This window comes from Xyrauchen texanus, chromosome 25 (genome assembly GCF_025860055.1).
Source record: "Xyrauchen texanus isolate HMW12.3.18 chromosome 25, RBS_HiC_50CHRs, whole genome shotgun sequence".
Lineage (NCBI taxonomy): Eukaryota > Metazoa > Chordata > Actinopteri > Cypriniformes > Catostomidae > Xyrauchen > Xyrauchen texanus.
Genome location: NC_068300.1, coordinates 12553746 through 12570181, shown reverse-complemented (window position 1 = coordinate 12570181; position 16436 = coordinate 12553746). Strand labels below are relative to the sequence as shown.

General features: G+C 38.2%; 1 protein-coding gene across 1 annotated transcript in view; it reads left to right on the top strand.

The window, feature by feature from the left end:
- The window catches only part of LOC127619093 (plexin-A1-like), a 245080-nt gene extending 228902 nt beyond the window's left edge, over positions 1–16178 (top strand). The window contains exons 24-32 of the mRNA XM_052091844.1: positions 1491–1637; positions 2300–2459; positions 3324–3427; positions 3604–3700; positions 9347–9537; positions 10952–11121; positions 11618–11830; positions 12098–12248; positions 15644–16178. Coding sequence (XP_051947804.1) covers positions 1491–1637; positions 2300–2459; positions 3324–3427; positions 3604–3700; positions 9347–9537; positions 10952–11121; positions 11618–11830; positions 12098–12248; positions 15644–15739 — 1329 coding nt within the window. The 3' untranslated portion in view covers positions 15740–16178. The remainder of the gene's footprint in view (positions 1–1490; positions 1638–2299; positions 2460–3323; positions 3428–3603; positions 3701–9346; positions 9538–10951; positions 11122–11617; positions 11831–12097; positions 12249–15643) is intronic.
- Positions 16179–16436: the final 258 nt, after the last annotated feature.

The window sequence follows — 16436 nt, the reverse complement described above, 5'->3', positions numbered from 1 at the left end:
ACCAATCCAGACCTGACTTATGTTATGTTAACTTTAGCTTTGCAGTTGCTACGATTTGGACACCAACACTCGAGGCACTTCCAACTTACCATCTACACTCGAAAAATTTAATAAAAGTCTATCTAATCACACTAATTACTTCTGGAATTTGCATCAGGGTAGACCAAGTAACATACACTAAAGAGAGGTGGTGGCTCTCGTTCAGCCATGGTCCCACATTGGCACTATTTCACAGCGGAAACTTCCTTTTCTAACTGTGAACTGTATGTTGTGATTGGTCAAGAAGGAGTTTGATTACATACAGGCTCGATTGCTCTTTCTGAGTACCCTGGATTTCTTTATCAAATTTACACAAATCTGAATATAAAACCTGAATCAGTGTATTAAAAAACTGAATCTGAATTTAACGATCTGAATTCATGCCACATACATTTGAATTACAGGTTTGATGTCATTTAAGTTCAAGTAAACATTTTCAAATTCAAGTCCTAAAATTCATTTTAAAATCCCAAATGCACATAATTCATCCCATATTCCCAAACAAAATCAGGTTAATTGCCATTTCATCAAATGGCCTCTTCCTGTTTAAAGCCCAATTTATACAATGAAAGAAGCCATAATTATTTTCTCCTGAACGAACTTAAGCAGGCATTTGAAAATTTGTTTGTTGAGGGTGATGTCACAGAAGTATGTCATCTCTTGGTGGGATGACACATCAGTAGGTTAGCCAATCCTTATTGTTCTTCGATTAGCAGAGTTCTCCTAGGTCAAGAAATATCACTAAATGAACACCTTAACAGAAAAGAAACCAGTAAGCACTGTATAAATTAACCTTAAGTGAGCAGTTCTTGGTGAGAAAGAATAACCTATGACACAGGTCAAAAGTCTGGCTAAGCAAGACTAGCTAAATGCTAACAGAAGACTGAATCAAACAGAAACAAATGTGAAAAAGCTTCAAACCTTCTAACCAAAAGGTGTTAATGTTTATGTGGTGTCTACTACACCTATCAATCCAAATTCTCTCTCTCTATTCCACACCTTTCGTTTGTTTCACAAAGGGGTTTAAGTGCTTCCTCCCAATCGTTAACCTCCTGTAAGCTTCTCCATCAGTATCCATCGCCCTGCGTTTAAACTGTCTTTTTCAAAAGTGGCTTTTTGAGGGTGTGAGAGGCTAATGGTTCTATTGATTGGCAAGTCCTTGTGGTTATTTGAAAGTGGTGCCCCATTACTGCCGCTTGTTTTCAGATGTGAAGTGACAGTTTATCAGTAATTAAGTTTTTCTCAATATACATAGCTGAAATGCATTTTATGTCTGCAGGTTACTACTGTATGAAAGGAAATATGATTTATTGATTGCTTTGTCTTTTTGCTTTGACTTTCATTTTTTTATCAGGTGAAAAAATAAAATCACAGTGCATACTGTATATCCATGATGTGCAGTCCAAAAAGGCTGAGGTTGTATCTCACACTCTCTCTTTTTCCCTCTGTAGGAGTGTGCAGGTGAGCCTCTGTTCATGCTCTATTGTGCTATCAAACAGCAGATGGAGAAAGGCCCTATAGATGCCATCACAGGAGAGGCTCGCTACTCTCTCAGCGAAGACAAACTCATCCGACAACAGATCGACTACAAGACACTGGTCAGTGCGTGACATAAACGGCATGAAATCATATATACAGAAAATACTCAATGTTAGCTCCCAGATCAGATACTGTAGACTGGTTTTATGAGGTCTAGTCTCCCAGCCTGGGAAAGCTGGTCTTCAGCTGGTCTAGGTGGTCTTCCAGTCTGGCTCTGCTGGTTTAAGCTGGTCTATGTGGTCTTGCAGCCAATCTTAGCTGGTTTAAGATGGTCTAGCTAGTCTCACAGCCTGGCCAAGATGGTATTCACCTGGTTTGGTGGTCTCCCTGTCAATCTCAGATAGTTTAATCTGGTCTTGCTAGTCTCCCAGCCTGACCTTGCTGGTCTTCTGCTAGTCTAGGTGGCCTCCCAGCCTGGCTCAGCTGGTTAATTTCCCAGTAAACCAACAAACAGACCAGCCAGACCAGGCTGGGAAACCAGTAGGTAGGATATCATAACCTAATATGTTTCCATCCAATCCGCCCTCCAATATTTCATGCGTAAAATTCTGTTTCACTCAGAAATACGCAATTTTACTGTACTTAAATATATTGTGAATGCCTTTTCATGTTATCTTTAATGCTTTCTTTAAACTTTTTTTAAAGCAATGAATGCTTTGACTGCTCAAACTAAGACTGAATCATCTTTACTATGTCTGATTGTTGTCTTGTCTTCTGGCAGACTCTACATTGTGTAAACCCAGAGAGCGAGAACGGCCCGGAGGTGACAGTAAAATGCCTGAACTGTGACACCATCACTCAGGTGAAAGAGAAGCTTCTGGATGCTGTGTATAAAGGAAGTCCCTACTCGCAGAGACCTAAAGCTGGAGACATGGACCTGGGTGAGAACTCCTGAGATTTAGAGGTTGACAGATTTGGTTAAAATATATTATGTTTGGATGAATGGATACATGAATTAATTTGCATTTGTGCATTTTCCAGATGCTTTTATCGAAAGGGGCTTGCATTTTAGTAGTTTATGTGTTCTCTGGGTTTCATACCCTTGATGTTGGTACTGCTATCACCATCTACTAGTTAAGCTACAGGAGTATGCATGAATGAAAGTATGAACGAATACAATTCTTGTAAACAAATGCCTCCGTGTTCAAAGCAGGTGAGTTTAGCTGGTACTATCATTGTGTGCCTTATCAGCAGCTTAATATAAATGGATGCTGAAGTCACCCTTGTGTGCACCAGGAAGACCGACACCAAACCATATCATCCATAGCAAGATCCCATTACCAAGTGCAGTTCCCAACATGATTGTCATCTGGCTCAGATTGAGTGATGCTATCAGCTGTGTGGAGATCTCATCTGTCTGCTCTGCTCTTTGGCAGTTGTCTTTCAAAGCCTGTTTGAAATAAGAAACTGTGGCTTCCTCCTCTGCAGAAAACAAACATGACCGGGGAGGTTGTTTATTGGAATGGATTGCTTGTTAGAGGAATACAGAACAGTCATACACACAACTTTGATATGATCTGATCTTGAGTTGACGGCATTGTTATGTTTAACATCATGTTGATAACCTCTGACCAACTTTAGTATGCCCATGTTTGTCTTTTCAACTAAGAAAAATGCAATTCTGCACAAGGTTATGTGCTCCAAATGAAATTAGGACCTTTTAAAAGAGGACATTTTCCCTCAAGTGATCAGTTTTCCTGTTGTTTGTGTGAAACACTGTGCTTATCTTTTTTTGTCTGTTGCAGAGTGGAGGCAGGGCCGACTGGCTCGGATCATTCTGCAGGATGAGGACGTCACCACGAAGATTGATAACGATTGGAAACGCCTGAACACACTAGCACATTATCAGGTATGGTCACTATACACACCTGAGCTGCAAACAAGGGGCCATTCACATTGAACATCTGCATTGTTTTTTTAATAGTTTTTCTATGTAAACGCACTAGATGGATGTTTTTGACCATTGTGCCACATCTATCTTGTAGAGAATGTAGTGGAGTAATGTGTGTTACTTGCTGTCCTCAGGTAACAGATGGGTCATTCATCGCACTGGTGCCGAAGCAAAACTCTGCATACAACATCTCAAATTCCTCCACCTTCACCAAGTCCCTCAGCAGATATGGTAAGTCTCTACCCTTCCTGCTTTTATTTTATCCTCAGAACACTACACATCTTCTCTCATCTAATGACAGAGTTTGCCAGAAATGGCTACCCCTTTAAACTGAAGGATTCTGTTAATATATTGTACCCAGATATCAATGGCCTCTATTTTGCCCTCAAAATGAGCACTCACATTAGTATCATCTCTCAAAAATCCAGTGGAATTCATGTCTTTCAGCTATTCTTTGTGATGATTGTGTTTGGTTTTCCAAGCAATTATGGTGTTTGTGTGAATAAGAGGTGATGATAGCAACATCCCTCAAAACTGAAGATGTTTTGTTCCTCAACAAAACAGAAAAAGAGTATCAGAGAGAAAAAGCTGTTTAATGTGGTCTGTCCTCTTCTGGAGTGGGTATCTGTGATTGCAGCAGTATTACATGCACTCAAGCCATGGCTCTCTCATGGCAGACGCCCATTATACATCCCTTTGAGAGAGGCTTCATGTCTCTGATAATTCTGTGGGTGCTCAAATAGTGGACAGACATCCATATTGTAGTTCAAGTCATATTCCAGTCGTTGCCATGGAAACGGTTACAGCTGTCCGTAGTGTGTCAGAGTGGCGACGTTGCCGATTGCGATCATCTCTGCATATAAATCAGTTTTGTTTGATTTTCATATGTAAGCCTTAGGGGCTGTTTGCACTGAACACGTTTTTGTGACTGTTTGCGCTGTTTTTCAATTGGTTTTCTGTGTAAACATGCACTAGAAGGACGTCTTTGACTACTGCGTCTTGCTGTTTTCTCAGCATCTCGTTTATAGTTGCCACATTTTCTTAGACACCTGAGACAACTTTTGACTTGTCTTTTTTAGGTGCAAGAAAGCATTCGGTCTGAATGGCCTCTTAGGATTGGCTGTCCACACGTTCAAGTGAAATCAGATCAGATTCAAGTGTGGTCAATATAAAGTATATCTACATCAGTTGCCATTAGAGATTGATTAAAATGGTTTTATATGATTAATACAGTACCACTCATTTTAATGTTTAAATGTCTGATAGCCTTTATGCAGAACTGGTTTATAATTACTTTTTACTTGCTTTTTGACATAGTGATATCTAAATAATTGTTAAACTACAACAATAAAAACCTATTGTGCATTATTCATATTTTAATAATAATACTATTGCTACTGCTGTGCTTTGTGTATGACATTAGAGTCATGTTGCTTCCTAAATTGAACACAACACTTAAAATATACTGAAATATAAAATAAATACAGTATATAAAAGAAAAAAATAATCACATTTCAAATGACATATTGGTTTGAATCAGGTCGTTAAAAATATATATACTGTGTGTGTGTGTGTATATATATATATATATATATATATATATATATATTACAAAAATGAGTACACCCCTCACATTTTTGTAAATATTTGATTATACCTTTTCATGTGGCAACACTGAAGAAATGACACTTTGCTACAATGAAAAGTAGTGAGTGTACAGCTTGTACAGGAAAATAATAGTGGCCACACAAAATATTGACACTTTGGGCCCAATTTGGACATTTTCACTTAGGGGTGTACTCACTTTTGTTGCCAGTGGTTTAGACATTAATGGCTGTGTGTTGAGTTATTTTGAGGGGACAGCAAATTTACACTGTTATACAAGCTGTACACTCATGTCTAAACCGCTGGCAACAAAAGTGAGTACATAGATAGTGTATATACACCTTTTTTATTTATTTCTTTGCTATTCATGCTGCAGATTTTGAACTTACAATGGTATTTTTTCAGATTTTTGATGTCTGAATCAAAGCCGCAGATGAAAGTACCTTTGAACTTTTCATTCCACATCCTATTGCACCCTGGTAAAAGAAGTGAATTCATATCTTCAATACCCCAAGGAACTTCCTCTCTAAACTCAGGACTGGACATGTGGATAAGAACAGTGGACAAATACGAATCTCCCTGGGCCTTTGTAATGAAGTTTAACACTCATACCATTATTAATGAACAATGCATTTACAGGGCCCTTAAGAGGAAGAGAGGAAGTCTTTGTTCAGATTGCTCAAAATATATTTTTATGTTTCACATCTGGCTTTATTATCCTGAGCTGCACATTATCGAAACACAAGTTCCAAACGGTCGCACGTTGAAGCAAATGGCTCAGTTAGTTTGAAAAGAGACAAGCCCCGGATTTTCTTGATTCTTCCACACAGACATGTGAATAACCCTAGATGACTAAGGGGCTGTTCACAAAGGACATGCTTTGTGTTTAAAAACATCTAGACAGTGCATAGTGGAATGGAATAAAAGGTAGGGGCCTTGAGATCTTTACACAATTCTCATGGTATTAGATGCCGAAAATTCAATGAGACACAATACAACAGCAAAATATGTCTATCTGATGTATTTATTTCTGGGTGAACAGCCCCTTTCAAGCCCTGCCGTGAATGCTTGACATGAATCCTTGAGTTACGGTGGCTGTAAAAACCTCCTTACAACCAAAAAGACTTACCTTCAGATTTCTGCAGCATTAAATTGGATTTATTGTTATTGAGGTACCTAGCGATAAGCAGTCAACAACTAACTTTAACTAACTTGCTCAGCATGATTCACTTCAAACTGTTGCTCCGCTATGACAGTATTTGACAGTATAATATATATATATTTATATATATATAAAGTGAAAACTAACCGTAGAAGAAGGTATTGTCAAATATAGCGTCACCTTTGGCAACTCTGAGATTGCAACGCACACTTTCTTTGCATCATGAAACAAATTCAGACACATTTAGAAAATACTTCCATAGAGTATGTAAATCTGTAGGCTTTCGTTCTTGTGGTTTCTCTTTTACTTGAAAACTTATATTCCCTGGTTTATGTATTTATTAATTTATTTATGATTTATTAGCTTTTTTTTACTGTTATGTTTTTCTTAGCCTTGATATTTTATGCGTTGTAATATAAAACCGCTGCAAGTAGCCAAATAAGCTCACATTGGCTATTTTTTAAGTATGCCGGCCTTCCAGCCTGTGACTGATTAACTAGACTCCAGACGCGGGACTCTATCTCTCACTCCCACTTGCCACTTAAGGATAAAATAAACCTGAGGGACTTTTTGATGGATTCCTTAGATGCAGTATATTCATTGTAGTTTAGGGCATCCACAGGAAATTATCCTTACCCAGAATGCCTCATCCTCAGACAGATTACTGTGCTTAACCATCCATTAGCAGAAGCTCGGTCCTCTCTGCTCCCAACTTTGATGTTTAACTCCTAGGTATTTAGCAGTTGACTGCTCGGCAGATAAAATAGACCGCCAGACATGATTTACGACCACCAATATGTCTGTTGTATGCTGTTTAGTTGTATTTATGAAGGCATGTCTTCTGTGGGTCCAATAATGTCTGAGATTAGGCCTGTCATGATAATTACATTATCGACTTATCGTACAATATATATGGACATGACCTAGATCATTTTTGTTGACCTCAATATTGCCCATTGTGATTACATGCGTGTTGGTGACATTCATAAGAATGAATGTCACCAACATTTTAAACAGTCGCGTTGCTTCTGTCCTCTCATCTTCTCTCTATGGAGTCGGATGCGGGGGCTCAGTGAGCTCCTCCACACACACAGAGCAGACAGCAACAGGAGAAGATTACGTGTTACTCGAGGCTAATAGGTGTTTTTCCCAACGACTGCATAATTCCAGCCAGAAAGTTTGGAAGAATAAGTCAAAATGGACTTGGTTTCAAAGCCGCATTCCACAGCTCTGGTGGTGGAACGTTTTGCTGTAAGCCAAATAAGAGAGGAGAGCCCATTAATGTGAACGAGCCAGTATGTGGAATTGTTTAAAAACAGTGGCAACGAAACTGACAATACAACTAACCTAAAAGCTCATCTAAAACATAACCATCCCATCCAGTTTTCAGAGCTGGGAACAAAAACTGCAGTTGGAGATGGAGAGGGGCCTTCCCGACTTTAACTTATTTTTTACATTCCAATTCCAATGTCTGGATGTACTTAAGAATTAAAAGTTAATTGCTCTTTGAAAGGGTGTACTTGCATTATTGTGCTATTATATAATCATTATATCAGTGGCATAAAATGGTCCTAAAATGACAATAATATTGTTTATCACAATTATTTCTGGGATGATATATCGTCCAACAAAATTAGTTATCGTGACAGGCCTATCTCAGATTTCTAAATCATACTAAATGCACAGACTATGGCGAAATTACAGAAATAAGCCATGAGAGGCTGTGCATTACAATGCTTGTACTAGTTATGAGGTGTTTTGAAGCACAATATGATCCAAAGGGCCTAAAATCCCCTTTACCATGGTAAAATAATTGCAAAGCTCAGGCTCATGTAGCCTAAAGATTTTATAAATGAACAGTAACAGCAATGATAAAGACACCAATGTTTAATAAAGAGTTAAAAGTGTGTAATTTTTTGAGGCACTAGCGGAACTGATAAATAATTAATGTTTTTGAACAGGTTTCCAAACACAACCACGCCTTACAATTGGTCGGAAAACAGATAGTCCCGCTCCAAACTCGCGGTATTAGTTTAGTCAATGTTGGGCTGATCGGGATGCTCAAATGAACAGAGCAATGTTTTGATAGTGCCACAAAGCCACATAGTTACTTTTCGGGGAAAAGTAAACTCAAATCAACCTATGAACAGCTTAACATTTACATTTATTCTTAAAAATATTGTCAGACTAAAAATTATTTCCACCAAGTAATATAATTCCTTGCATTTACTGAAGTTGGTTTACAGTTGCCAAGCAACATGGCAACTTGTCACTTTAATATAGAGTTCAACTGATGTGCAGTGACAGGCGGTGTTCATTTTTTGTTTTAGTGATCATTTTTGTCTTTTGACAAATCTGTTCTTCAAATTTAGTCAGTATTTTATCATGTCATATTAGTTTTACTCTGACTAAAATGGCACAAAAGTAACATACGTAAGTTGATGATAATTTGCTAAATGAAACAAACATATTACAAACATGTCAAACTGCAATAGACCAAAGTTGAACCAAATATTAAAATATTCGTAAAAAATGTATAAACTACTTAGAATTATTTAAACATGTTTCAAACATTAATATGCTTAATATGTAAGAGTTAGCAACATGAGAAACTGGTTCTAAAAACCTAAACTCCTGAAATAATAGCATTACGTTTAGACAGTTTAGGATATTGCTATACGTGTAGCATGTTTTTATGGAAACGGTGTATTTACAAGCAAGTTACACATTCTGACTAGCACATAACTTTTTCAAGTTAATTTGCTTCATTGTCTGTTCAGTTGTAATATTATGTTTAGTTTGTTATCTCTCGCAATATATCGAATCGTGACGTGTATTGCAATATGTATGGTTTCGTGAGCTTCCAGGTGAAGCCCAGCCCTAATGTTTGTCAACATTTGGTTATTTTCATGATGCGTCCTTTTCATCTCGTCTTTTTTGCATTGGAAACCCTTTGTCAAATGAACATTTTTGTCACTCATTTCAATGATGAGATCAACACTGGTCTCAGGTGTGCATAAATCAGCTATTTTACCATGCTTTTAACAAGCCTTATCCAATCAGAACTCTATCGATTGATAAACCATGGAGTCATTCTTTTATATTTTCAGAGAGCATGTTGAGGACGGCCAGCAGTCCAGACAGTCTGCGGTCCAGGACACCCATGATCACTCCTGATCTAGAGAGTGGTACTAAACTCTGGCACCTTGTCAAGAACCATGACCATGCAGACCAGCGCGAAGGTGACCGTGGCAGCAAGATGGTGTCAGAGATCTACCTGACACGACTGCTGGCAACCAAGGTTGGGCTGCGTGAAGTTTTCTCACATTTCATACTGCTGTTCTACATTTTACTCTGAACCTAAAGGTTTTGAGATTGGTAAATGTATCCAAAACAATTGCCAACAATTTTTAAGTAGTAGTTTGCTTTCCTGTCTTGACGCATTTCCTGTTGAAACAGTTGGGGTGACCTATCGAAGGACTGGTTGTTTTATCATGAATATTCTTTATTTTACATCACAACCATGAATCATGATTTACTACTTGCTATTGCTAGTCAGAAGTAGATGGTATTAGCAAGGACATTCTCATTCTAGAGAGCATTTAATTGGACAAATATTTTGATACGCCCATGAGTGTAAGATGAGTCAACAATATTATTGTTCCATTTTCCCGGAAGGAAAAAACAACTGTACATGTTAAATGCGATAATCTAAAGAAGTAAATTTGGTAAACTATTAAGAGTACACTAGCACAGTGACTCCAGCCAGGTCTCCTAAGCAACCAAATTGGCCCGGTTGCTAGGGATGGTAGTTGTGCGTGAGTTGTGCGTGGATGCCGCGGTGGATGCCGTGAAGCCTCCACAGATGCTATATATCCACGGTAACACGCTCAACAAGCCACGTGATGAGATGCACGGGTTGACGGTCTCAAACGCGGAGGCAGCTGAGATTCGTCATCCGCCACCTGGATTGAGGCATGTCACTATGCCACCAGAAGACTTAGAGCACATTGGGAATTGGGTATTCCAAATTGGGAGAAAAAAAAAAAAAAAAGAGTACACTAGCACATAGATGACCTCATAGCAAATAGAAATAGACTAAAACATTTTACTTTTAAAATGTTTTACTCTATTGAATGCATGTATGTTATTCTTCCTATGTAAAGTCACTTGTCTCTAAATAAGCAGTTCATATCTCTACATATGTTGTTTCTGCCTGCCTGTTTCTTTTTTGCCTCCACCTCCCCCCTTTCCCCTCTCGCTCTTGCTCTGTAGCTTATTGCTTTGCCTCCTAATTGTTAGGAGAGGGGAAAAAAATTAAATCAGAATATGTTTACAAGCCTCTCGGGTGGTCAATTTTGATACATAATACAAAAACGATAGATAAATGTAATGCTGGAGTGCAGAAAAACAGCAGGAGACAGGTAATTTGTTGTGGATCGAGTGCTTCATGGTATGTGGTGACAGAGCGCCGAATGGATGCTGGAAAATCTCGCAGACTCTGTCTGTCTCATACACACACACACACACACACACACACACACACCAGCATCCTAATCAACACACTCTATATTATCCCAGGGACACCATTCCCCCGATACCCCCCCCCCCCCATATCTCTAGTTTGGCTACTCGAGGGTCTTAAGTGTGTCAGCCTTATTCATGAAGAATCCGACATAGAATTTCAAGACATTTTTGTCTTCTTCTCACCACAGGGTACATTACAGAAATTCGTAGATGATTTGTTTGAGACGATATTCAGCACGGCACATCGCGGCAGTGCCCTCCCGCTCGCCATCAAGTACATGTTTGACTTCCTGGACGAACAGGCAGACAAACATTCAATCACAGATGCAGATGTTCGGCACACCTGGAAGAGCAACTGGTGAGGACCGTTATTCCTTCTGTTTGTCTTTTTCTGAAAATTCTGTTATTATTTACTCACCCTCATGTCGTTCCAAACCCATATTACGTTCTTATGAGGGACACAAAAGGCTAAATCAATGGAAGTTCTTGCATGAACATGCAAGCTACTGTGAACAAACTTCCCATCATGATTCTCACTGAAAAATAAATTTTGGGTTGTTTTTTACCAGGCATCGTATGCCTTCAGAAGACTTGGAATATGCGTTGCATGGACCATTACGATACTTTTTAAAATATGACTATGACACATTTTATGATACTTTCAGGTCCTTTTTATGCTTTAAAGTGAGTCTGTATCAGAAATAAAAATACTCTTTTTGTGTTCCGCATAAGAAAGTAAGTCATACAGGATTGGAACGACATAAGGGTGAGTAAATTATGACCGAATTGTCATTTTGGGGTATTTCAGAGGTGGTATTGTCAACAGTCCTTTGTTTTTTTCCTCATGTTCTTAGTTTGCCGTTAAGGTTCTGGGTGAATGTGATCAAGAATCCTCAGTTTGTTTTTGACATCCACAAGAACAGCATCACGGATGCTTGTCTCTCTGTGGTGGCACAAACCTTCATGGACTCTTGTTCCACATCTGAACACAAGCTCGGCAAAGATTCCCCCTCCAATAAGCTTCTCTACGCTAAAGATATTCCCAACTACAAGAACTGGGTTGAAAGGTATGTGGCCCAGATTTCACTGGATCATTTTGAGGAATTTTCAGCAAAATGGAAACTTTTTTGCACTTTTAGATTAAACAAGTAACTACTTTTATTTCTTTAAATGCGAATCTATAAGGAAAGTTTGAGAGATATGAACAGTGTACCATCTTGCTCCCTTAGTTCATATTCATATCCTTCCAAAGTCACATAATTAATCTTAAATCAGAGTGCAATCATGGATTCCACCATCACTCTGATGGCCATGTCTTTATCGCCACTCTACAGGTATTACTCGGACATTGCTCGCATGCCTGTCATCAGTGATCAGGACATGAGCGCGTATCTCGCAGAGCAGTCTAGACTCCACCTGAGCCAGTTCAATAGCATGAGCGCCCTACATGAGATCTACTCATACATCACAAAGTACAAAGATGAGGTGAGAACATTTTTCTTTTAATCCAAATTTGTGCTAAAGGAATGTTCTTTGTTCATTATAAGTTGAGTTCAATGGAATGCATTTGTAGCATAAAGTTGATTACCACAAAATATTATTTCGACTCGTACACACATATGTAACGGTTAATAACTGGCCCCCACAGAGTAGCGTCACACATATGTGTTTCTGCAACAGCCAGTTACGTTACAAGCTGCCATATTCAAATCGGCTTTCACTCGGACACAGGCTGCATTGGTCAAGTGTCTGTTATTTATATTTGCTCAAACACTTACTCATACAGTCTTTTAATCCACATAATCAGTTCATTTTATATACATACATCAACTCGTCACCATAGTACCACAATAAAAAGGTTATAGCTCTTATACATCAAACGCAATCTTCCTCTGATGCGTGCTGCTATGTTTTTTTACATTAGTAGCGTTTGTTATTCATCAAACATACTACTCAAAGAGTCTTTTCAAGCACACAATTTATTTAATTATTATTTTACGTAACTGCCAAATTCTCACCAAAATACCACGATAACAGTTCACAGCTTGTATATGCACAGCTATCATATAAACGTGATCTTCCCATGCACACAGCCACGTCTACTTATTAGGTGCAGATGCGGTTTTCATTCACACAAACAGCAACTCAAACAGGCATATAATATATAATATAACATTTTCTTTCTGAAACAGAGCCAAACTATCACAAAAGCACCACGAAAAGTTTCATGCAAAAGAATAATAAGAACACTAAAGATTACAATAGGGGTCTTCGCCCTTTCAGGGCTTAATAAGACCTGACCTTTAGATAGTTTAACATATTCTCATACATTTTTATTTCATAAAACGGCTACAACAGTGATCGTCATGGACATAATTTGATGTTACGCTATATTTTCAGGTTTGGACTTAATTACCACCTGCTGGTGGAATCTCCAAACTGCAAATGCAGGAACTGAATTTAGACTTTGTGCTGAAAACAGATGTGGTATTGAAATGCCTTTGCGCAATGACCTATTTCTCAAGATAATAGCAAACTGCGCTTTGCGCCACTTCATTAAAATACAATACACCCACAGTTTGTGCGCATACACCCACAGATAGCGCAAACACTTCCATCCACACTCTCTGCACTGGCACGAAGATTGCACTTAGAATATGCGTTCTCACGAAAATTGGACAAGACAGAGCACACGTCTTTGCACGTAGCGCTGCACTTTGTGTGATTACGGAAATTGAACCCTTAATATTGGAACTTACTTTAAACAGATATGGTCAACAAGCGATTTTATAACACTCAAATTATGTTACCACCTATGTTTAGGTCTTGTGGCTGTACTTTTGAAACAATATGTATTTGAACATATATAGACTGGCCCCATTCACTTACCTTAACATTATAAGAGCCTCACTGTAACCAGATTTTTGCTTCTTCTTTCTTTTTTTTTAATAAACAAGAGACAAATAGTGTTGTGTAATAAAATCACAGTTGATCATGCTTCTTGTTCACTCGTTACACTAGAAATGTATGATCAAGTTCAAGCTCATTGCATCATAGAAATGTGTATGCAGTTGAGTATGTATTTACTTTCAAAAAGAGGAGATGAAAGAAGATGAAAAGAGACCTTGAAGAATCATCATGATGGAAAAGATGAAGACAGGATAAAAGATACAAAGAATATTATTACTTCGCTGACTAGTACAGTACATCAGAATTTAAGCAAAGCAGGCCAGATTAGGCTGTTAAAATGGCAAAATCTTTAAAAAACGTCCACTCAGATAAGGTATTATCCATGCAGCCCTTCACACCTTACGCCAGCTTACAGCGCACACACGAGATCATGTGTCAAAAGCAGTGACTCATTCCAGCCAGGCTGGATAAATGGAGAGATAATGAGCCGCCAAAAGAGACAATTTTTTTCAAGCTCAGACAGAAATGAACGAATATGTGTGTGTGTGTGCGAGCGTGTCTTTATTTTAGTGAAAAGAAAAGAACTAGACAGAAGTTCTGCTTAATTGTTCCTACATTTACAAGTGTGTTTCTTCACCCATTTGGCAGATATAAAAATGTGTTTGTTGTTAGCACCTACTCTAGCTCTGTTTCTTTGAAATTATTTCATTTCTTGACCTTCGGGAGAGTTTAGTCTAACACGACTCATCAAACGTCTCGGCTCACTTTGAATTGTCTCTCTCACTGTTTGACATTAATACACTGCAGCTGGTTTTGTTTTAAACCACCATTTATGTTCATTAGTCTTTATTATCCAGAGGCACGTGTGTCCATATGAACACCCTCACTGAACCTGCATGAAAACAGGAGGGAAATTAGCAGCCCATTATCAAGCGCTGAGGGTGTCAGGGATTCTTTTCTTTCACATTTCATTTAGATTTACACATGGAGTCTTCAGTTCGACCTCGCAGATATACGTGCAGATGTGTTTTTGCATGTATTTCTGGTTGGAAAACAAGTTGCGAGCGGTGTGATTGGCACAAGTGCACTTCCCTTAGCAAACAGACCAGAGAGGAAGTGTGTTTTAGCCTATTGGTTTCCCATCTGGGCTGGTAACCAAAATGTTGTTGGTTCGAATCCCACAAGTAGGTAATGTTCTTTTGAGGCACTTATGCTGCTTTTAAGTCCTCCTGGGAAGTTCCTACTTGCACACTTTAAAATTCGTTATTACAATGTGATGAGCGTTCAAGTGATTTTAGTTGAAATAAAATGGATGTTCAACAAAATGAGCAATTAGGTGTGTAATTAGTGCTTTAGCTATGTATTTTATCATTCTCGTTCTGCCATGGAGAATTATGGATCTTGAAAACCTGATGTAAACATTTATTTATATTCCTCATCTACAATCCAAAAATGCATACAAACTAAATTCTACAGTCAACATTTAAAAAAAAAACTAAATCCAAATGTCTGGCCTCAAATACATTTCAGAATTTTGACATTATAGTGTGCTCATTTTGAAGAAACAATTATTCCGACATGACATGGATGAATTAGCCCGATGTTGCTACAGGCTGACTATACTTGAATGGACCCTACGATGGACCCTACAATGAGATGTTTCAGTCTTATTTAACAGTGTAAGGGGCTGTTCACACTGAACCTGTTTTGGTTGCTTCTGTTTTTCAATAGTTTTTCTGTCAATTCTGTCAATGTCAACTCTGATAAAAGCTTCTCCAAACACCTCTCTTCTATTCTATTTGTTGCACTGTGTCTAGCTTTTTTACAGGCATGAACACGTTTGTTCTGAACAGCCCTTAAATCTATCAAAAGTGACTGTACATTTGGCTTCTAATAGACTTTTCTCCCATTGTATTTTAAAGTCAGTAGTTTAGACTTATTGGTCTAATCTAATGTCATTTCCTCTTCAGATTCTGTCCACACTACAGAAGGATGAGTTGTCCCGGCGACAGAGACTCCGCAGTAAACTGGAACAGGTTATCGATACTATGGCTCTGACGAGCTGAGGATCCCTCCCCTTCTCAAGCCCCAAGCCCCTCCTATATACACATGCACACACAACACTAAGCTGACAGACTGCAAGGACAGAAGCAGTACACTGGAGACCCCTCAGCCCAGGGTGGACATCCTCTTTCATCACTTCCTTTGAACTCAACATGCATCAGAATGTCTCCCCGGACGTGACGTCCAAAAAAATAGGACTTGTGACTGACGTTTAGTTTTTCTTTTTTTTTTTTTTAATTCTTATCATTTCAGTGTGCATTGAGACACGGTTGTACGTGCTTTTACTCAATAAGGATGTTTTGTATTATGAGCCAGAAGACCTTAAAGCCAATGAAGGATAAAAGTGGTGAATATTTCATGAACGGCATTTTATTTAGCGCTTAATTTCAGGATAGTTTTTCCTACTTTTTGCTCTTTGGGTTGATTTGAAGAACTCGCTCACTCCAGTCTCCTGCCACTTGTGTTACTGCTGAATTTGCACAATTTACAGGAACTACAACAAATGAAAATTAAATATATGTATATATATATATATATATATATATATATATATATATATATATATATATATATATAGATATAGATATAGATATAGATAGATATAGATATAAATGTGTATAGATATATAAATACAACTGCATTTTTGTAAAAAAAAAAACGTGTGAAAAGAAGCGTAAAAAGTTTTACATTTTAACATAA